At 46.9% G+C, this 22,803-nt stretch overlaps 1 protein-coding gene across 1 annotated transcript in view; it reads right to left on the bottom strand.

The window, feature by feature from the left end:
* OTOG (otogelin) overlaps positions 1–22,803 on the bottom strand; it is a 1,187,449-nt gene that overhangs the window by 281,003 nt on the left and 883,643 nt on the right. The window contains exon 42 of the mRNA XM_086954148.1: positions 11,579–11,791. Coding sequence (XP_086810274.1) covers positions 11,579–11,791 — 213 coding nt within the window. The remainder of the gene's footprint in view (positions 1–11,578; positions 11,792–22,803) is intronic.

Raw genomic sequence — 22,803 nt, 5'->3', positions numbered from 1 at the left:
TCTGGGACCTGCTTGACAAAACATCTCCGGACATCGCCTTCCTGACAGAGACCTGGTTTAACGACTCCTCCTCACCCGACTTCGCCATGGCCATCCTAGACGGCTACAAGATGCCCCACAGAGACCGCGCCAACAGAGTCGGAGGAGGAATCGCCATCGTCCACAAGAACAGAATCAGGGTCTCGAATAGCACCGATGATGCGCACAGCACCGCCGAACACATGCATTTCCAGATCCACACTGGCCCTAACTCCACCCTCAGAGGCACCCTCGTCTACCGACCCCCCCGTACCCCGCACCCAGTTCAGCGACTCCATCACTGACTTGTTCAGCACACACACCCTGACCTCCACCGACTACATCCTCCTCGGAGACCTGAACTTTCACCTTGAGAACAAAAACAACAAGAACTCCACAACCCTGATCGATAACCTCGCCAACCTCAGACTGAAGCAACTCATCACTACGCCCACCCACTCCGCTGGCCACACGCTCAAACCCATCTTCTCCTCAAGCCTGCACATCTCCATCAGCCACACCACCAAACTCCTCTGGACCGACCACCGCAGCATCCACTTCGCCTTCCAGAAACCCAACACACAGCCCACAGCCTCAGACGCTGGATCGAGGACTGCGCCAACATCCTCGCCCCGCTGAAGAACTCCCCCACAGAGACACCAGCAAGAGGGCCAGCTGGTTCACCCCAGAACTCCTAGCCTCCAAGCAAGCCTGCCAGGCACTAGAGAAGAAATGGCACAGTGAACAAACTCCAGACAGCTGCGCAGCACACAAGGACGCCATCTGCAACCACCACCACCTCATCAGGGCGGCCAAGAGGACCTCCTTCAAAGACCGCCTCAACAACAAAGCACACAATAGCAAGGAGCTCTTCAACATTGTGAAGGAACTCTCCAACCTCCGCTCCAACCCCAACGACATCCTGCCGTCGCAAGCACTGTGCGACTCCCTCGCCACCTTCTTCCACAGTAAGATAGCAGACATCCACAACAGCTTCAACACCCAGACAGCCCCAACAGACAGCAACACAATAGACCCTCTGCACACTATCGACCACAACCCCCTGCTAACCTGGGCCAGCTTGAGCATCGCTGACACCATCAAGTCCATGAGCAGAATCCACTCTGGCTCTCCATCAGACCCATTCCAGCACCACGTCTTCAACAGAGCAAGCAACTACATCGCACCCTACCTGCGCAACATCATCAATCTCTCCCTCGAGACCGCAACATTCCTACTCAAAAAACCTAAGGCAGACCCAAGAGACCTCAAGAACTTTCGGCCCATTTCTCTACTCCCCTTCCCGGCCAAGGTCATCGAGAAAACCATCAACAGACAGCTAACCCGATACCTCAAAGAAAACAGAATCCTGGATCCTTCCCAGTCAGGGTTCCGTAGCAACCACAGCACTGAGACGGCCCTCATTGCCGCCACCGGCAACATCAGGACCCTGCTGGACGGTGGCGAGACCGCAGCACTCATCCTCCTAGACCTCTCTGCTGCCTTCGACACCGTCTGCCACCGCACACTACGTGCACGCCTCCATGCCGCAGGGATCCGAGACAAGGCTCTGGATTGGACCACCTCCTTCCTCTCCGGCAGAACCCAGAGCATCCGCCTCCCCCCATTCCATTCCAAAGCCTCTGAGATCATCTGCGGTGTACCCCAGGGATCCTCCCTCAGCCTGACGCTGTTCAACATTTACATGGCCCGCTCGCACACGTAGCCCGACAGCACAACCTCAACATAATCTCCTACGCCGACGGCACTCAGCTGATCCTTCCTCACCAAGGACCCCATCACTGCCAAAGCCAACCTCCACGAAGGAATGAAGGCCGTCGCTGACTGGATGAAGACCAGTCGTCTGAAGCTGAACTCGGACAAGACGGAGGTCCTCATCCTCGGCTTCAACCCTTCAGCCTGGGACGATGGCACTGGGGGCAGCCCCGACACCCACCGACCACACACGCAACCTGGTAATCATCCTCGACTCAACGCTCTCAATGACCAAGCAAGTCAATGCCGTCTCCTCCTCCTGCTTCAACACCCTCCGCATGCTCCACAAAATCTATAGATGGATCCCAACAGATACAAGAAAGATAGTCACCCAGGGCCTCGTCTGCAGCAGACTCTACTACAAAATCACCCTCTATGCGGGAGCCCCGACCAAGCTCATCAAACGACTACAACACATCCAAAACGCCATGGTACGATTGATTCTCAACGTACCACGCCACGGCCATGGCCACATCACCCCCCACCTGAGAAACCTGCACTGGCTCCCTGTCAACAAGAGGATATCCTTCAAGCTCCTCACACAAGGCACTCCACAAGACTGGCCCAGCCTACCTCAACAGACGGCTCTCCTTCTACATCCCCAACTGCCAGCTACGCTCCGCCGACCTCTCACTCGCCACCGTCCGGCGCATCCGAAGAACAACCACCGGTGGGAGATCCTTCTCCCACCTCGCCACCAAGACATGGAACACCCTCCCACTGAGCTTACGACAGACCCAAGACCTGCTGACCTTCAGGAGGATACTCAAGACATGGCTGTTCGCGGGTATGTAGTGCGCTTCACAAATGATTGATTGATTGATTGATTTGATGATCAATAGAAAGAGGTACCAGGAACATACACCAGCACCAACGATGAATAGTCTGAACAGTATAGGAAGTAAAGGTCTGTCACCCTCATAACAGCAGTGTGATAGGTAAAACCTAAGCGTGAAACTGATTTGGGGCGGCGGGATTAGTATAAGAGTTAAATTGCCCGCTAAAGAACCTAGACACATTGTGTGAACCTAGCTTCAAACCCAATTTAAGGATTCAATTGTGTGACTCTGGGCGAATCACTAAAGCTCCCTGTACCTGACATAAATGTGTGTAATCAATGACTGTAATGGAAAAACCAACCACAGAGTTTGCTATTTAGCGCTGCCTCATCCTCGACACATTCTAATCTCTGTAATCTGGACTCAACAAGATGCACAAACAATTCACAACGTTGAGATGGCACCACTAAAATATAATGTAATCTGTTTGTATTAACACTGCTGCTCTTGACAATTAGATCCAAGTTGCATCAAATACCTCAATGAGCGCATTTAAAAACTGTTTTTTCCCTCATAGTGATTTGATATCAGTTTTTTAAATGCATCCCAATGTGCTAATAAAAGCATACTTTCTCTAGTTGCTTATTGTCATATTTCACAAGATTATGAAATTTCAGATTTCCATGTGTTTCGACTGCACCAAATGTGGTGGCTGTTGTGGCATCACATATTTCGAAATTACACACTAATGTTAATATCTGTTTTTGAATGTCACGTCATCAAATGTAATAACACAAAAATCCAAAGATGCTTTGCTAAGACAACCTATTATACAGAAGTGTATTTTGTGTTTACAACACCATGTTTGAACAGACCAATGCAACAATACATTTAAAACATCCACAGAAAACAACCTCAGATCAAAGATTTGTTTAAATGCACCTATGAACTTTAAAAGTACAAAAATTAACAAAACGAAGGGGCTGATTCAAAGTTCGAAAGACTGGGTACTCTAGCACAAATGTGGCAGAGTACATTATTAGTCAAATCCTCAGTCTGCCCACCCTATTACAAATTGGGAGGACCCCCATCTTTCAGACTGTATTGCTCCTCCTGGCTTCACCACTGGAAAGTTTATTCTACGTTACTCAGCGAGAGGCAGTCAGAGCCTCTCACACGGACACACCCGTATCCGCCATCTTGCCTCCAAAATCCGAAGTGAAGGATGTAGCAACAGATGCCGGTAATCGCTCAACTCTCAGACAGGACGCCGTCAGGTACAGGCAGGTACATTACTCAGCGAGGCATCTGTTTTTCTTTTTTTGGTTGATGACGCCCGGCAATGCTGATTGATTGGGTACGGCTACATTGCCGCTTGCATCTTCCCCGGTGGCGTTCTCTGCGCTTTATAGTTGCGGACAGCGGACGGCAGCGGCCTCTCCCCCGTCTTCACTCCGCGGACGTGAGCTTGCATACAGCAGCAGTGACGGGCCATTCCAAAACCCCGGGCTGGATTGGGGAGATTGAAGAGAGCCAAGGGAAGATACTCCTAGCACGAATGGCGCCAAGAATCCTAGTGCTAGTGCCTCGAGTGTTAAAGGTCCGAAGACACGATCGGCGGTTGCTGCAGAAGGAACAGCGGTCAGCGTGGGGACGAGCGGGAACGATTCTGGCTCTGGTCCTGGCACTGGCAGTGGCAGTGGGGTTAACCATACTATTGATAGTGCTGGTGGTACTGACACGTTGTCTGATGCTCCACCTGTAACGATCATACAGGGGTCATCATCCCTTTCTTCTATGGGGGAACCGAAGGATGCAGTAAGGACTGTGAAAATCCTGGGAATCTTTAAAAAAAGAAACCAGCCCAAAGGTAGGAATCAACCGGTGACTATGACTGTACCAAATAAAGATGCCTTATCAAACATGAACATGAATGAGTGCTCTACGTCTATGGAGGGTCAAGAAAATGTGAACCAATTAAACTCTGCTGCTCCCCTCCCTCCACCCCCTCTGAGTACTGAGGATGACATATTTAGGGATATGGCCTCCATAAATGATCTAGACACTTATGTTGCTTGTGTCGCGATAAATGCTAATATAAGTGCTACACCGAGGGGTGCTATACCCCACCAGATCGTGGGATTAAAACCATCTGATGATTCACTGAAAAAACTGGGTAGTCCAAATAAACTCCCTGAAGGCGGAGAGGGCTCAATCATGGCTACAAAGTCTACAAGGGGAGGGGTAACAGTTGGACCAAATGAAGCAACAGACTGTGGGGATGATGTAGACTCCATCGATTCTGCTTCTAATTTTTACTCTATGTCCGATTTACCCAATGCCCTTGAGTCCGAGAGTCTGGAGGGGGATTAGCTGGATGATAGAAGTCTGACGAGTTCAGTGCCATTAGAGGATGATGATCTTACCCCATTAGGAAGGGAAGAATGGGGCGATGAGCAGAACACTATTCGAAAAATATCTGAACCTAGCACTAGACCTAACTCAACGTTCAGTAATGTAGTGGAGAATGAAGGATTCCATATACTGGGCCACCCTGGGCTGCCTCCTGATGAATTTATTAGGGTCAGAGGTGGTGGTGATAAAGGATATAAGGAACCTGAAGTTACTCTAACCACCATCTATCAAGCAATGTTGCAGCACGGGAGGAGACGAAAGCTAAAAACTTGCGTACGCAAGGGGCGGTTCGCAAGCTCCAGAATACGGTCCGTCCTGTTGTTAAGGCTTGTAATGAAGTGGCTTCCAGAGTAGGGGAGGCAGAAGGCAGAATATCAGCAATAGAGATGAAATGGTCCAGCATAAAACTGATATCTCATCCCTGGTGGCATTGCGTGAAGATATTAACTGGAAATTAATTGACTTGGAGAATAGAGCAAGGAGAAATAATCTCTGCATTCTAGGCGTTCCAGAAGGATGCGAAGGCAGTAACATTCGACAATACGTCATAGGACTGTTCACTGAAGCCTTCCCCGAGTTGCCTCAGTGGCAGTGAGAAACGGAACTGCAAAGGGCTCAACAATTTTCTTTTTGGCAGAAAAATGGTGGAGGGACTAAAACTGCTAAGCCTTGAGCAATACTCATTTCTTTAAATAACTTTCTTTCATATGAAGCTTTGTATGACTTGGCTAGGCCGGATCGCAAGAGAAAGGGGAAGGGGGTTGAGTTTTTTGTTCGTCCTGACTATTGTCAGGCAACTGTGCAGCAGAGGTGGCAGCTTCGTCAGCCTATACCTTTATTCCAGGCCAAAGGTGCTCAGGCTTATCTTCTTAATCCCTCAAAATTGAAGATTATAGATAAAGAGAAAACCCACTTTTTGATGTCAGAGATTAGTGCCAAGGAGTAATTGGTCTCTATATAGTGTAACATAATATAGCTGTAGATCCTTTGCCTTTTTTCTGAGCTGTTTTGGGATATTTGTTTTGCTATATGTACCTATTCTTTGTTTGCTCGTCTTCAGGAGACAGGTGCAACCAGCGAGATTCCTCCTGCATCCTATTCCATCACTTTAAGGGACTATGCAGTCCCTTTGTCTCGTTTGGGTGGGTGTTGGGGTGGGTGAGGGTGGGTTGAGGGGTGACTCTAGGAGGGGAGTGGGTGGGACAAGAAAGAGCAGAGTGTTTTTTTTGATGCAAGGGTAAATTGGAATGTGTTAAATAAATGTAATGGTCTTTTCATTGCATATGCTGAGAAATATGTTTTAATTAGAGATGAGCCAAGAAAAGGTAATACTTATGTTTTGTCAGCCATAGGAAATTATTTGTTGGTTTATAATTGTTAAACTAAGGATATGCTCATGGAACATCTGTGGGTTGAATGATAAAAAGAAAAGAGGGATAGCGGCCCAACTTCTTCATTTTATGAAGTTGGATATATTGTGTTTGCAAGAAACACATTTATTCTGAAATAACAGGCACTGGTTGAGAGATATAGGTATGGAAGTTGTGGGGTGTACGCAACAAGGAACAACTACAACAGGTGTCGCAATTATGAAAAGAAGAGGTAGGGGGCCATGTAAACATCTAAAAGTTGATTCGTATGGTCGCTGGGTGATCTGTGAGATGTTTTTTGAAGGTTCGTCTTGGACTATCTGTTCTGTTTACAGTCCTCAGTTAGATGACCCTGAGATGCTGAACCACCTTAGCATTGAGCTTGCTGGTTGGGCCTCTCCTTTAATCCTATGTGGAGATTTTAATTTGCATTTGGATAGCCAATTTGACATAACTAGTGACTATTCGTATCAAGGTAGGAAAAAAAAGTTTATTAAGCTATGAGAGGGCTAATCAAAGAGTTTGGGTTAGTAGATGTAGGCTATTCCAAATGCTCGGGCTCTGCTGGCTATACTTTCTTTTCTGTCCTGCATCAGAAATGTGTTCGTTTAGATTATTTTTTATCACCACTAGCTATGTTAAGGATTCTAGTTATGATGTTCTTCCCAAAATAATTTTGGACCATAACCCGATCATTTTAGAATTAGAGGGAAATTATAGTCTTCCCAATAGGATTCGGACATTTGAGCGGAAATTACTTGCTGATCCATTAAATATGGAACATATGGGGAAGTGGATTCCTGATTTCTTTAATTTTAATTGAGGATCCGCACCCGCAGATGTAGTTTGGGATGCTTTTAAATCGGGAGTACGGTGTGAGACGTTGTCTTATTCAATTAATAAACAGCGGAAAACTCAAGAGAAATTGGCAGCTGAACTCAAGAAACTTCAGGATTATGAATCTAAACTAATGACAGCCGTTACTTTAGGTCAGAATATAAAACAAATTTCGATGGAACTAGCTATCCAAAAGTCGTTGTATGAAACATTCGCGAATAAATTAGCTGCAGAAATAGCAGTACATCGTTAGCAAGTTTACGAGGTGGGAGAAAATACTGGTCGAATATTAGCCAAAAAGATTCGACAGAAAGAAGTAGCTAATTATGTAAATAAGATTCAGGATGAATTAGAGCAAATCCATGTAAAAACTGATAAAGTTTTGGAAGTCTTTTGTCAATATTACAGTAAACTTTATAAGGATGATATAATTGGCTATACCTCCGATTCACTTCTGGATTTCAGTGCTAGCAGTGGCATATCTATGTTAAATTCAGATCAGGTTGTAGATTTAGAGAAAGATATCACATGGGAAGAAACTGAAGCTGCTATTCTTTCACTTGCTTCAGGCAAGGCAGAAGGTCCAGACGGCATCTCACTGGAATTCTTTAGGATGTTTCGGCACCTATTAAAGGAAGATATGATGCTAGTTTATCTGAAAGCACAGAAGGATAAGGCCCTGGTATCTTGGCGACATTCGATGATATTAGCTTTTTTGAAAAAAGACAAACCACCTCTGTTGCCTGCCTCATATCGACCCATATCATTAGTTAATGCGGACAGCAAGATTTATTCAAAAATTTTAGCTACACGGATATCTGGTATAATTCCATCTATTGTGTCCCAATTCCAACATGGTTTTATCCCGAACCGCGATACAACCGATCATGTACGCCGTCTTATTGCTTTGCTGGATTGGGCACTTGCAACTGAGACTACAATGGGAGTTACCATGTTGGATGCCAAAAAGTCATTTGACAGGGTCGCTTGGCCATATCTGTGGGATCTTTTATATCAGAAAGGCTTTGGTCCAAAAATAATTTTGGCTTTGAAGGCTGTTTATCTGTCTCCAACAGCTTCTATTAGGTTGTATGGACAGGAATCTGCTTCTTTTTTTATCTCTCGTGGAACCCGCCAAGGGTGTCCATGTTCCCCGCTTCTTTTTGCGTTATATATTGATTTGTTTTTGAATAAATTGAATTGTTCTGAACGGATTTAACTGGTTCCCCACAGAGATTATAGAGCTCTTGCTTACGCTGACATTACCGTTGTGCTGACTACGGATATTGTTCATGCGATGCCAGCTATAGAGGAATTAGCAGTTCAGTTTGGCTCTTTTTCAGGATACAAGCTGAATATCTCCAAGACCCAAATTTTTCATGTTGGTCAAGACCCTCCGGCGCATAATAAGACGGTGGCAGAAGTTACCTATTTAGGTATTAAAATGTCATTGCCTCTTTCTAATATCCCTGACCTAAATGTAGATATGGTTCTGAAAAAAGCTAATAGAATTTTGGAGAGAATAGACCATCTTCATTTATCCCTTTATGGGCGCACTAAGGTTTTAAAAATGATGGTATTACACAAGCTACTTTATATGTTCCGTACTATACCGCTTGAGTTCCCACTTAGTTGCTTTAAGCAGCTAGAAAGGATGTCAGCAACATTTTTGTGGGGCTATAAGCGTCAAAGACGGGCATATAAAAAGATGGTATTATCAAAAGATCGGGGTGGTTGGGGTATACCGCACTTTTTATTTTATTATTTAGCATCTGTTTTGCAGTTTATCAGCCCACTGGTGATCGGTGATAGGGCTCGTATTTTTCCATCTCATTCTCCTTCTATTTATGAATTTGGACTTGGGGAGGGATGTAGGAGCTGCTTAGTGAAAATTATTGAACCCAGTTATTTAAAAAAAACTAAATTTAAGATCTTGAAGTCAGCTTATATTGTATGGAAATATATTAAACGCCAGCTGGGTATGTCAAAGATTAGTATTTATACACCTTTGGCCGCACCGGATATTTTTCCATCAATATTTCGAGACTCTGTTATAAACAGGTGGCGATTCTATGGAATTCTGTATATGGGTGATTTACTGCAAGACGGACACTTGAACCCTTTTTCTGAACTCCCAAAAAAATACGAGTTGCCAAAACATGATTTTTTTTAATTTTTACAGGTTCGTAGTTTCCTGAATTCCTTGGGACTCCAGGGGGAATCCCAATTGAGGAGAATCCCACTTATTGAAAGCATGTTTAGGAAAACACAGATAGGCCAATTTTATGTATTATTGATTAAATCACTTCCTGATGATTTAGAATATCACCGAAATAGATGGGCAACAAAGTTGAGCATTAATGTACTTAACATGAAGGAAACAATAAGTCTAGCAAATAAGGTTCTGCTGACTGGAAGATTGCACACCCAGGGCGCTGAAACAACACAAATTATTCACGATTTGTATTACACGCCTGACAAGATAGCTAAATGGGGAATAACTGTTGGGACTGCGTGTAGTAGATGCGGTGAAGTGGCCGCTGATGCTCTGCATATGTTTTTTCCATGTCCAAAATTAGTTGACTTTTTTCCTCCATTGAACAATTTTTGGAACTTCTATTAGGTACAGGTGTAACATCAGATGATTGTTCTAAGGGATGGTCTGAGTACAGAAAAAGTTTTGTTTTTATTTGTATGGCATTAGTGCGAGCATGTGTCACGCATGACTGGATAATTACAGATCCTCCGCTTTTTACCACCTGGCGTGCTCATCTTCTAGCAATGTATAACCTTGAATTGGCTCTATATAGGACTAAGGGTAGGAAAAAGAGGACCACTGGCATGAAGATTTGGGCTCCAGTTACAGGCTGGATTTAATTGGGAAATTGCTCTGGCTAGTTATTTTTATTTCAGCAGATCAATGTGTTTTTTTAATGTTTTGTTGTTTCCTTTTTCTTTTTTTGTTCGCTCATGCAATATTTATGTTGATTACTCTGCCTTTCTTGCATAAAATATATGTTGAAAAACCTAAAAAAAAAAAAAAAGGAAAGCTTATTCTAGCAGGACGATTGAGTAGGGCCCATCCCAGAAAGGCTATCAGACCACCGTCTTATTCACAGTGAATGGTCTGATGGGTTTTTGTATTTGTTACCACCAGGAAAACAGGGGTTTGTTTTTTTGAAACATTTTTGGTGCATGGCTGCCAGAAAGTTAGGAGCCACACACCAAGGGGGTTATTTATGAGAGCCTTGCGTCACTTTTGCACCACGTAAAGTGGTACATGAGTGGTGCAGGGCGCTGAAACAGGCTTATGAAGCCACGCAAACAGGTGTGACCGGCACAGGTAAGAGCGGTGGGGCAGGGGTGGCGGGGGGCAGGGGTGGCAGGGGGTTGTCGACAGACAAGGGGATCAGTAAAATTAAATAAATAATAAATAAAACCACTTATCTTGTGCTCACCATATCGCCGAGTCGCAAGGTAAGTTGTTTAATTTTTTTGTAATTTAATTTGACCTATTCCCATCATCTGTCGACTCACTCCCTACCCCACTGCTTCTACCTGTGCCGGCTGCGTCAGCCTGCAAAGCCACCTTGCATGGCTCTGAGTGGCCTCGAAAATCTTGAGTAGGCGACGTAGCGCAAATCGCTGTGCGGCCTTATTCTGCGCTCTGGAGGCTTTCTGTGGGTGTTGCTGTGGGTGTTTCCATGCAACGCCCATGGATTTTGATGCTGTCCTAGATTTACAAAATCATGTAAATCTGGGGAAGCACCAAATCTTTACATCTCCTAAGGCGAGGTGTAACGAGGAGAAATATCTTGATTTCTCCTCATTTTTACCTCTTTCTATGTGTGCTACATTAGAAACAGGAAAACACCTCTAGGGATTGTTTTGTGTGCAGGAGGGTGCCCCTTCTTGCACAAAAACAACCCTGCATGCAACGTAGACACCCTTGCACCATGGTGCACAGGTGCCTGCATTGGCGCTAGGGGGCCAGCGCAGGGAGAGAGGACAGGAATGCACTGTATTGCACTAATACGGTGCATTTCTGTGCTTTCGACCTTGGCGTAGGGCAGCACTAATTGTGCACCCACACAAGGTGACCTGTTGTGTTGCCCTATGCCAAAATCCCGTAAATGAGGGACCAAACTGCAAATCCCTTCAGAGGAATGGCTATAACAACAGTTCCTCTGGAGGCACCGCTGGGCTAGCTGTGATCTCTAAATATGGGTGGCGGAGTTAATAACCTGTGTCTCCCTGCTGAATGGGCAGCCACCTGCCGACCACAAGACCTAGCCTTAAGGCACAACACTGGATACTGGATGTTAGGTCCATGAAAAAGGAGCTCTTAGTGTGTAAAAGGTGCTGAGGACAAGTGGTACCTACCGCAGACTTTCTGAGGGCAGCACGTTTCGTTGTCGTGCACAATGATGGACATCTCTCCATACCGCTGACAGTCCACCTCCTGCATGTCCGCGCAGGAATATTCCACAGGAATGACAGTGTCGGTGTCCACGCATTTCTGCATGCAGCATCCACCGTGGGAGGTCCTCCAGATGTCTCCTATTGCTCGCGGGTTTCCAAAATTGTCAGTGCAAGCTGAAAGATTGAAAGACGACGAGACCATGAACCGAGGTACGACCTTCAAAGGTTGTCAATACTCATCTAGCAAAAGACAGCAACACGTACCCCCCTCGTGTTCAACAAAATAGTGGATAAAGAACTATTTGCTCTTTCTAGGAAATATTACTAGCAGGTTAAAGAATAATAAGAACTTGCCAATGTCTGACAACCGGTGTGTTCGAATGAATCATAGGGCAGGGGCAAAAAATTGAGTTTTAGGTTCATTTAAATACAGTGGAAATAACCTTGTGATCAGTTTAGCATGTGAAGCAAAGGTCGGAATTTGTACACAATCTGCGTAATCATCTTCTTGGCAGAGCAAAAAACAATTGATTTACAGTCGGGAAACTCACACGTTAATATGTCAATGCAGAACGATAACCATAAAAAATTTAGAGTTCGAGCACAATCTTGAGGGATCAGAGTGGTACTGCGTGCAATGTAGAAAACTTGGGGCAAATTTACAAGCCCCTTGCACCACTTTTGTGTCACTTTTAGCATGGGAAAAGTGATGCAAAAGTGGCGCAAGGGGCTTGTAAATCTGCCCCCTTGCTTTTGGAGTTAGATGCAATACTGGAGCAACTGAGGGGCCTGTTTACGAAGTTGTCACACAGTGCAGCAAGTCACCTTGCTGCGCTGCGTGACATGGAAAAGGCAGGAATACGCCGAATTAAAGGGCATTAAGCACATACCTTCCTTTTTGCAGCCTCGTGCCAATGCAGGCACCCTTCCCCTCCTTAGCCTTGCCAAGTAAGGGGCATATTTATTAATATGTCATGCAGCTCAGTGCGCTGTGCGGCGTGATAGGGAAAAGGCAGGAAATGCGCCATACTTAACAATATATGGCGCATTCCTGTAAATTCCCAGCGCTGGCACACAATGTGCTGGCTAGCGCCAACGCAGACACCCTTCCACCATGGTGCAAGGGTACCTGTATTGTAAGCAGGATTGTTTTTGCGCAGGAAGGGATGCCTTCCTGCAGCACAAATAGAAGAAGGATGTAATGAGGAGAAATAAAGATATTTCTCCTCGTTTTGTCGCACCTTGGGAGGCATAGCCTTTTGATGCATTCCCAGGTCTACCTCTTATAGTAAATCTGGAATTATCCAAAATCCATGGGTGGATGCGTGGGAACCCTCTGAGAGGATATTTTGTCAAATCTGCTATGTCACTATTGCTTTTATGTTTAGGGAGCTGAGAGAAAATATTAAAGCTTCTACTTCTACTCAGTCTCACCTAATTTTATTCACTTCACTAATTATTCACTTGCACTGCTTTTTTCAGTTGTAACATCACACTGACACCACTCATTAGATAAAAACGCAGGGTCTTCTTACTCTCACAGTCCTCTTTTCCAACTTGTGTGACTGTGTGCACACTAACTCCTGGGTAAGGAGAACCCAAATAATGTAAAAGTGGTGGAACAGATCGACAACTGATGGGAAAATTCTCACCTTGGGTATGTGTCGCACGTGCATTTGTTTATATGGTATCACGTGTTGTCATGGTTTAATTTAATTGTATTTAATTCACTTGTCCTGTCAACGGTCGTTTGCGATTAGAGTGTGTTTTTGACTCCTGGATACTTTTTGTGTGAATCAACACCCAAACTGCACCATTAAATGCCTCCCTGGGGCCGAGTAAAGCAACACAGAGATGTGCTCTCTATTGCTCTGGATTTATCACGCCACTCAGGGCCCCGCATGGTGGCGTTGCACAGCTTGATAAATCCTACTTAGGTTTTGCATCGCCCTTGTGCCATCTTGCGCAGCGCAAGGGCAACACTAAACCTACATAAATATGTCCATAAATACGGTTCCTTTATGGTTGTCTCACTAGCTATTGTTCTTCTACATCCCTTATGTCGTAGGTGTTTTTAATATGTTCTACCAGGCCATTGCACTAGCAAACTATTATTATGAAGCAACTTAATAGACAATTTTCTTACACTTTTTTAATGTGAAGTCGAAATTTATATGTGTTTCTTTAAAATAATGCTACCTTAATTTTACATTATCCTTGTTACTTCAGTATTTTACGCTCAGTCTCTAAATTGAGAACCTCTTAGTTTATCAATTCACTTAATAATTTTGGTGGAGATGGGCCAAGCACTTGCACGGCCACAGACAATGGGAAATGACTTGTCAAATAAGAGCCGAGCTGGCATCCATGATATTACCGCTTTTCCACTAGAATGCGATTTATTAAACACAAAAACTCATAATCATGGGATATGTGAACACATACATAAAATACAAAAAGGAACTTACTCTTCAGCTTGAACTTTTGTGAATGAGTGCTCAGACGGTCTGCAGCCGAGCTCCATATTTCCATGTGTTTTATTGAACAGCTGTATAGCCGAAAGCCAACTCTGGGATATATGATAACTATTTGTTTTGCTAAAATGTGTATTTGCCTTTAATGAGGTGAACCACTTCTGAGACGGTTCTCGGTGCTAAATCAAAGCAAGTAACGTACAGATAGTGTCCTGCCTTCCCTTAATTTATTTGTGTACTTTTTTATTATTAGAAAGACGTTTATAACACACTGATTTAACATGTGATAGGTGCATTAATCTAAATTAGCGTGCTATTGAGTTCCTGATAGACCGGAACAAAATGCACTGTCCTTTAGTATTGAATGGGATAGATAAGACAATATTAATCCAGTGGCTAAACTGCATGATGTGTAAACAGGAGACCTTGGTTGAAATCCCATCTTTACCATTTGAATGGAAAGGGGCGACCACTCGGTCCCCCCGAACGTATGGTAGGGTGCGCGGATCCCCCCGGGAAACTATTTTGGGCGGGGGCGTGTCTCGGCTGGTATGCCCGAAGCGGCGTAGCCGGGGCGCGCCTTTTCCCGCCCAAGAAGGGTTGTCCTAGACACCTACACCGTTGGCCACGCCCCGTAGGCGTACCAGAGGAGGGTACACGCCCTCCCGAAGAGGAATAAAAGGAGCAGCAATCCAAAGAAGCATCCTCTTGTTCCTGTGCTTGGAAGCTGCACCCTCTCGTTGCACGTGAGCCCTCGACGGAACAAGGAGCAATTTTGAGAACTTGTAATTTTTGTGTTTCTCTTCCAGGAGCCTTCTCTTCACTTCGGACCTCCGGATCCAGGACCTCGTTGAGCAGCTAAGAAGCAAGGGTCGAGTATCCGACAACGATGCCTGGCAAGAAGGCCGGAAAGAAGGCAGGGACGGAGCAGATGCTCCGCATGCTGATGAAAGATATGGCGAGCATGAAAAAGCTGATGGCGGCGATGAACAATACGGGCAGACCGAAGAAAGTCATCGGGCCAGCATTGCCGGGATTAGTCCCCGCAGGGAGAGGTAAAAGGGCCAGGAATAGGGCGGCAGGGGGAGAGGCCCCAGTTCCCGAGTCACCCCCGGCAAGCCCAGTTAGTCCAGTCGAGGCCCCGGTACCGATCCCGGATGCAGGCCAACCGATTCCGGTTGTAGTTACGCCCACCAGCGAGGAGGAAATGCCTCCGGAGTTGGCCGCCCAGTTGGCCGCATGGCTTGGAAAGAATACCGAGGGTGCAGCGGCACCCGGAGACACAGCCAAAGAGGCTAGCTTGCAAATGAAGCAGTTGCGGCAATCGCGAGATGCTGCGAAGGCGAATCTCCCTCTTGTCCCCTCACAGATTCCCTCGGAAGAACCAGCGGCTGGCGGTGGAAAATCAGCGGGACCTGCTATGGAGTCTGGTAAGCAGCCATTGCCAATGGCAAATGGGGGGTCTTTGCCCTCAAGGAGGGAAAAAGTAGTTCAGCATATTACACTGGCCACGAAGGAAATGATTTGGGCTGATAAATATGTAAATATGTTTTCGCTCCTGACTGACCATCACGAGATTGAGTATGTTAAGGCTCAGAAGGATTTGTTGCATCAGAGTGTGTGGCGCGCAAAAATGGCGGGCTTCAGGGTAGATGAGACGATCTCTAATTGGGCCAAGGCCTTTGGGATGTTTACTGCTATTATGGGTGAACGTAAGCCAGAGATTTTGAGTGAATTGGCCTGTTATCAGACACGCATAATGGATTTCTATGACACATATGAGGGGGATCAATGGAGGGGTTATGATAGTAAGTTTCGTAAGGCCAAGGAGCACGATTCGTCTCTGACGTGGGACTGTCTCGACTCCGTCTCTTGGCAGAAGCAGCTCTTGCCGGGCACGACAAAGTCGTCCTCGCTCGGCGAGTATGGGTCGACGCCTTCCCGCCATCAATCGGCGGCGCCCTTTCGAGCAAGCCCCACTGGTGATCACAACCCAGGAGTGGTGGGAATGGGGGTAGGAAAGGGGTTTGCTGGAATTTTAACAGAGGCAAGTGCACGAGGCCACAGGGGACATGTAAGTTCAGGCATGAGTGTGCAGGATGCGGACATTCTTCACACCCTGAGAGTTCGTGCAGAGCCAAGAATGGGGATACCGGGGGTAGAGGAGGAGCCAAACAGGTCTAACATCAGCCAAGGGGTACCACTACCTACCCCCGTAGATTTCATTCATAGCAATGATCCCCTGGCTAAACGAATACCCTGATCATGTCTCCGCTGGGGTGTTACGGGACGGCTTCTCGTATGGTTTCCACATCCCGGCGGGGGATTTTCAGGGGGACTCACTGTGTAAAAATCAACTGTCCGTTCAGCAGCACCCGGTGGTGGTAGAAAGCAAGATTGCGAAGGAAGTGCCCGGGGCCGGGTTGCCGGCCCATATAGGCACCCGTCAGTTCCTAATTTCATTTGTTCACCGTTGGGAGTAGTCCCCAAGAAGGACCCAGGTGAGTTTAGGTTAATTCATAACTTGTCGGCTCCTAGGGGTCTTTCGGTAAACGATGTGATTGATCCAGGAGTCTGTTCGGTGCGGTACGCATCCTTTGATGAGGCCGTCGCCATGTTGAATCGCCTGGGGCCCGGAGCGCTGATGGCTAAATCCGATATTGAATCAGCATTCCGGTTGCTCCCGGTACACCCTCAGGATCAGCGTCTGTTAGGTTTTGTGTTTCAAGGAAGCTATTACATGGATAGATGTATGCCAATGGGTTGCTCCATCTCTTGTGCTTATTTTGAGAAATTCAGCTGTTTTCTGCAATGGGCGTTCACCAGAGCTACGGGCTATACACAGGTTATGCACTACCTGGATGATTTTTTGTTCTTGGGGCCAGCCGGTGACACGGAATGTGCACAGGCTTTACTGGAATTTTGCAATCTCATGAAACGGTTCGGCGTGCCATTGGCACCTGGGAAAACGGTGGGCCCATCTACTTCACTCGAGTTTCTTGGAATTGAGCTCGATTCAGTGGAGGGATGCTTCCGTTTGCCCAGGGACAAAGTAATGAAATTTAGGGCCTCGCTAGAATTATGCATTAGCAAAGAAAAGGTAACTCTCCATCAGTTGCAACAAGCGGTGGGCCAGCTTAACTTTGCCCTCAGAGTGATACCAATGGCCCGCCCCTTTTCCCGCTCTATTGCACAAGCCATGGTCGGTCTCAAAGAAGGACACCACCGCACGAGACTGTCTGCAGAGGTTCACCAGGATATGCGCATATGGTTGGCATTTCTGGCGGATTTCAACGGTCGAGTGGTATGAAGCAAACCACCAGCATCCTCGGACGAGCTGGGTTTGTGGACCGACTCGGCAGGGAGCGTAGGATTTGGCGCCATCTTTGGTAATCGATGGTCGGCGCAAACATGGCCGACGTGGTGGCACATCAGTGGGCTCACAGGTAACATTGGGTTTCTTGAGTTGTTCCTCATTTTGGTGGCCCTGGAGGCATGGCTGGACGAATTCCGTGATCGCTCAGTGGTGTTTTGGTCCGATAACATGACCGTGGTTGAATGCATAAATAACCAGGCAGCACGCTGCAAGTGGATTTTGAGATTATTAAAGGAAATTGTACTACTGTGCATGAGACTGAACGTTCAGTTTAGGGCAAGGCACATGCCGGGTGTACTGAACCAGGAGGCTGATGCACTCTCTCGTTCCCACATGCAGGCCTTCAGGGGTTATCTACCTTCCGCGGATCTAGTGGCGGCACCATTTCCCGAAGCTCTCTGGTCACTCGGTGCCCCGGATTACAGGACCTCGTGGGAGCCAGCTTAGCCCCCAGGACATGGAAGGCGTACGAAGGAGCGTTTCGTTCCTATTGTGCATTTTTGGGTCCAGCAGGAGGGGATAAGTGGGGGCAGGAGGAATATGTGCTGAAGTTTTTGGTAGCACTCCACAAGGCAGGCCGATCAGCAGCAACGGCCAATAGGCACCGGGCCGCCATTGCATTCATGGCGCAGGCGTATGGCATCAGGGACCCTACATCGTCCTTTTTGGTAAAGAAGGCACTGCGAGGGTGGCAACGCCTCGAGGGTCATAGAGTAGACGAGAGGCGCCCGATTGGGTTAGAAAGATTGTCCCTGTTGATGTCGGTGCTCCCCGCGACATGTTCCTCCCAGTCCGAAGCAGTGCTATTCCGGGCCCTTTCGCATTAGCATTCCATGGGGCTATGCGGGTGAGCGAGCTGGTGGCAAGAAATAAGAAGGATGTGGGGGGAGGCCTGTGTCGGGAACACGCTCAGATCAAGGGTGATTCAATGGTAATCATGATAGCCAGGTCTAAAACCGATCAGGGTGAGATGGGGGACAGTATTGTTGTCCAGCGCATGCGAGGGTCCCCCATGTGCCCGGTGCAGTGCGTTGAGGAATATCTGGCGCAAAGGGCGGTAGCATGGGGGGGAAGCTTGCTGAGACACACCGATGCCACCCCACTGACAAGGTTTCAGTTTCAGCGGGTGTTAACGTTGGCAATCGCGGCAGCAGGATTGGACCCGAGCGATTTTGGGACCCATTCCTTCAGGATAGGGGCTGCTACTGAAGCTACAGCCAGGGGTCAGAGTGTGGAAATGGTGAAACAATTGGGGCGATGGTCCTCGAACTGTTATAAAAGGTATGTGCGGTTGCACATGTTGTGAAGCTAAGGTCATGCACTCACGCTTCTTGTCTTTTGTTTGGTTTACAGTTTTGCGAGCTTGCGAGGCGGGGCGGACTGTGCAGTCGACCCGACACCTGGGGACCAGCGGTCAAAGACCACCGGCTGAGGAAAGAGTGGTGTGGGTCGTGGGCCACTCATACGTGAGGCGTGCCGCGGACGTATTCAAAGCAGGTGACATGATTCACGCAGCTGGGGAATACGGGTACAGGGTGACCTTCCACGGAAGGGGCGGGCTCTGTATTGCCCAGTTTCAATGCTTTGTCGAGGAACTGTTAGGGCGGACAAGGTCACCGCCGTCTATAATCATAGTGCATCTGGGAGGAAATGATTTGGTGGCGCTCGGTCGGCGAGTACTCCTCGAGCGGGTTCTATCCACTGTTAGCTGGTTGGCAAAGAGGATTCCGGGGTGCACGATAGCATGGTCACACATGATTCCAAGGAAGGTGTGGCGGGGGGCCCTCTCTGTGTCAGCTTTGAATCATTCAGTAAAGAAAGTCAATAACAAGCTGGGTAGATTGTTTCGTTCAGGACAGTTGCACTGTATTCCGCATGGATGTATTCGGGGGGATAACATGTATCTCGAAGATGGGGTTCATTTGTCCCGGGAGGGGAATGTCTTACACATAGGAGACTTCATAGCATGGTTAAGGGGTTTGTATAATCATGACCTTTAGTAGGAGTGTGGGGGGTCCGGATAGCCGGTCAACTATCCGGCCTGTGGCGGTAAGGTCATGATCGGTAAGCAGTAATTTTAAGATCCCTAGAGGAGGGGCGCCACCCGTTATGGATGGGAGCACCCGGGGGGAGGCGGCCATTGGCCCCTCACACGGGGAGGCGGCACCCACTAAGTATGGGGTCGCCGAAGGGAAGGCGGTCATAGGCCCCTCCCAGGGGAGAAGGCGGCTCGATGCCCCTCCTAGGAATTTCCCGGGGCCAGGATATCCGCGACGGCGGATGTGATGAACAGTGTGGGGTGGGAGGGGGGTCCACGCTACCTTCTAGACACCTCACACGAGTCCTCGGACGACCATTAAGATGGCGTCGAGTTAAATAAGGGGCCCCCGCTAAGACAAGGGAAATTGGAAGTTGGCACAGAGGTACAGTCCTCTGTGCGCCCGCCCCTCTCACCGTGAGGGGGGAGTTCTGGTAGCAGGGATCTGACACCGGTTACGACCTTGCCGTTGGCCCGTAATGTTAGGATGTACAATTTTTATTTAGAAAGTATGCATTTGCAGGATGTTTAGACTCGGCTAGGAGAACCTTTGTATTAGAGATTTGTTAAGGTTAGCCAATAAACGTGACTGCATCGTAATGTATAAATGAAAAATTGTACATGATATGAAACTGTTATTTTAATGTTTTAATTTTGTTTCATATTTTAATAAATACGGCCGGGAGGGTAACTCCCTCCCGCCTTCCAAAAGTTCAGAACTGCGTCCGTCTTCCCATCCTTGGGGATTGTGTTGGGAGGGGGTGATAGGCATCCCGGCCATATGGAAAGGGGCGACCACTCGGTCCCCCCGAACGTATGGTAGGGTGCCCGGATCCCCCCGGGAAACCATTTTGGGCGGGGGCGTGTCTCGGCTGGTATGCCCGAAGCGGCGTAGCCGGGGCGCGCCTTTTCCCGCCCAAGAAGGGTTGTCCTAGACACCTACACCGTTGGCCACGCCCCGTAGGCGTACAGAGGAGGGTACACGCCCTCCCGAAGAGGAATAAAAGGAGCAGCAATCCAAAGAAGCATCCTCTTGTTCCTGTGCTTGGAAGCTGCACCCTCTCGTTGCACGTGAGCCCTCGACGGAACAAGGAGCAATTTTGACCCACCCACCAGCCCCTTATGGCAACGTTAGTAGTGCAATGAAGTTGATTTGCTTTGATAGTATCTTTTTCTCCAGGGTTTTGTGTGTAATAAAGATGTCAATGTTTGAACTGCAATAAAATGATTTGCTTCATAACATTTTTTCTCACTCAGTTTAGCGGAGTATCACAGTCTAATTAAAATGTGTTGCATGTGTAGATAAGTGGATGAATATTACAATGTTCAGTTTAACCGCTTTATCGCTCTCTTCATTAGGTTAAAAAACGTCGTATTTATTTTGGTCGGGCGGTAAGGTCATGATCGGTGAGCAGTAATTTCAAGATCCCTAGAGGAGGGGCGCCACCCGTTATGGATGGGAGCGCCCGGGTGGAGGCGGCCATTGGCCCCTCACACGGGGAGGCGGCACCCACTAAGTATGGGGTCGCCGAAGGGAAGGCAGTCATAGGCCCCTCCCAGGGGAGGAGGCGGCTCGATGCCCCTCCTAGGAATTTCCCGGGGCCAGGATATCCGCGACGGCGGATGTGATGAACAGTGTGGGGTGGGAGGGGGGTCCACGCTACCTTCTAGACACCTCACACGAGTCCTCGGACGACCATTAAGATGGCGTCGAATTAAATAAGGGGCCCCCGCTAAGACAAGGGAAATTGGAAGTTGGCACAGAGGTACAGTCCTCTGTGCGCCCGCCCCTCACACCGTGAGGGGGGAGTTCTGGTAGTAGGGATCTGACACCGGTTACGACCTTGCCGTTGGCCCGTAATGTTAGGATGTACAATTTTTATTTAGAAAGTATGCATTTGCAGGATGTTTAGACTCGGCTAGGAGAACCTTTGTATTAGAGATTTGTTAAGGTTAGCCAATAAACGTGACTGCATTGTAATGTATAAATGAAAAATTGTACATGATATGAAACTGTTATTTTAATGTTTTAATTTTGTTTCATATTTTAATAAATACGGCCGGGAGGGTAACTCCCTCCCGCCTTCCAAAAGTTCAGAACTGCGTCCGTCTTCCCATCCTTGGGGATTGTGTTGGGAGGGGGTGATAGGCATCCCGGCCATATAAATAGTGTGACCATAAAACCAATCAATCGCTTTACTTTCTGTGTCTCATTTTCTTAGATTCTTTCATTTGATATCATCTTGACGTACATTTCAGGATGGTTTATAGACTGTAACCTCTATCTGTTTCTAAGAGCAATATGAACCGTATGACAACTGACCAATCCCTTGGTTCACCCATGACATCACCATTAGGGCAGGTCGGGGGCCATGAATATATCCAAGTTCATATGTAGAAACCTTCACTTTAAAAAAAAAAAAATCACTCAATTCAGTGACATCATTTAATGTACTAGATTGAAACACGTCCTAATGTTAAAGAAACACACATTTTAAATGTTAAAGTCTTTATCATGATGTTCATGAGGTTTGCTGTGTAATTTACAAGAATACATGGCGCCTCCCATGCTTTGGCTCTTTGGTTAGAGCAGTGGCGGCTCACAGAGGGAGTGCTGAGGGGCGGTGAGCAGGGGAGGGTCAGGGTGGGACGGGTAGTGGAGCCGGACATACGACGGCAAGGAGTAAAGTAAGTAAATAAATAAATAAATAAACCTATTTACCTTACGATCGCTGCATAGCCAACTATCCTTTTAAATTCTTCATAGGCACTTTGTTTCTTTTCTTTCTAGTAAGCCGTGGTAAATTGATGAAGGAATTTCACCAGTGGCGAGGAAATTAAATGTGATATATAGGCTTCAGTGTGTATTTACACCACCCACATACTTGCCTTAAATGCATATGACACCAGAAAGCATCATTGTGCTCTTACTGGGTTGCAACATTACATCTACTTTGATGACACATGGCAAGGAAATTCATTTGCTTTTTAAGAAACCTACTTTTATATATTAGTTATATCACTCATAAATGTACTATGTAAACCCAAAGGGCGCTGGCTGTTTAATATATAAAAGCGGGATTTACCAAATATTTGGAAAATGTATGTTGCTCCACTGAGCATTTGCCTGTCTTTGTGTAGCTAGGCTTTGAATAAAAGCACATTTTTGTAACTTTGCCAGCAAATATACAAGAAAGGAATTTCATTCTAAGTTATTTTTCATGTTAATAAACAATTAATTCAGTGGTGAAAGCAGATTTTTGATATGTGTAGCAAAAAATAAACTTTCAAAAATTCT

This window comes from Lissotriton vulgaris, chromosome 2_1 (assembly GCF_964263255.1).
Source record: "Lissotriton vulgaris chromosome 2_1, aLisVul1.2, whole genome shotgun sequence".
NCBI lineage: Eukaryota > Metazoa > Chordata > Amphibia > Caudata > Salamandridae > Lissotriton > Lissotriton vulgaris.
This window is presented reverse-complemented; position numbering and strand designations above follow the sequence as displayed.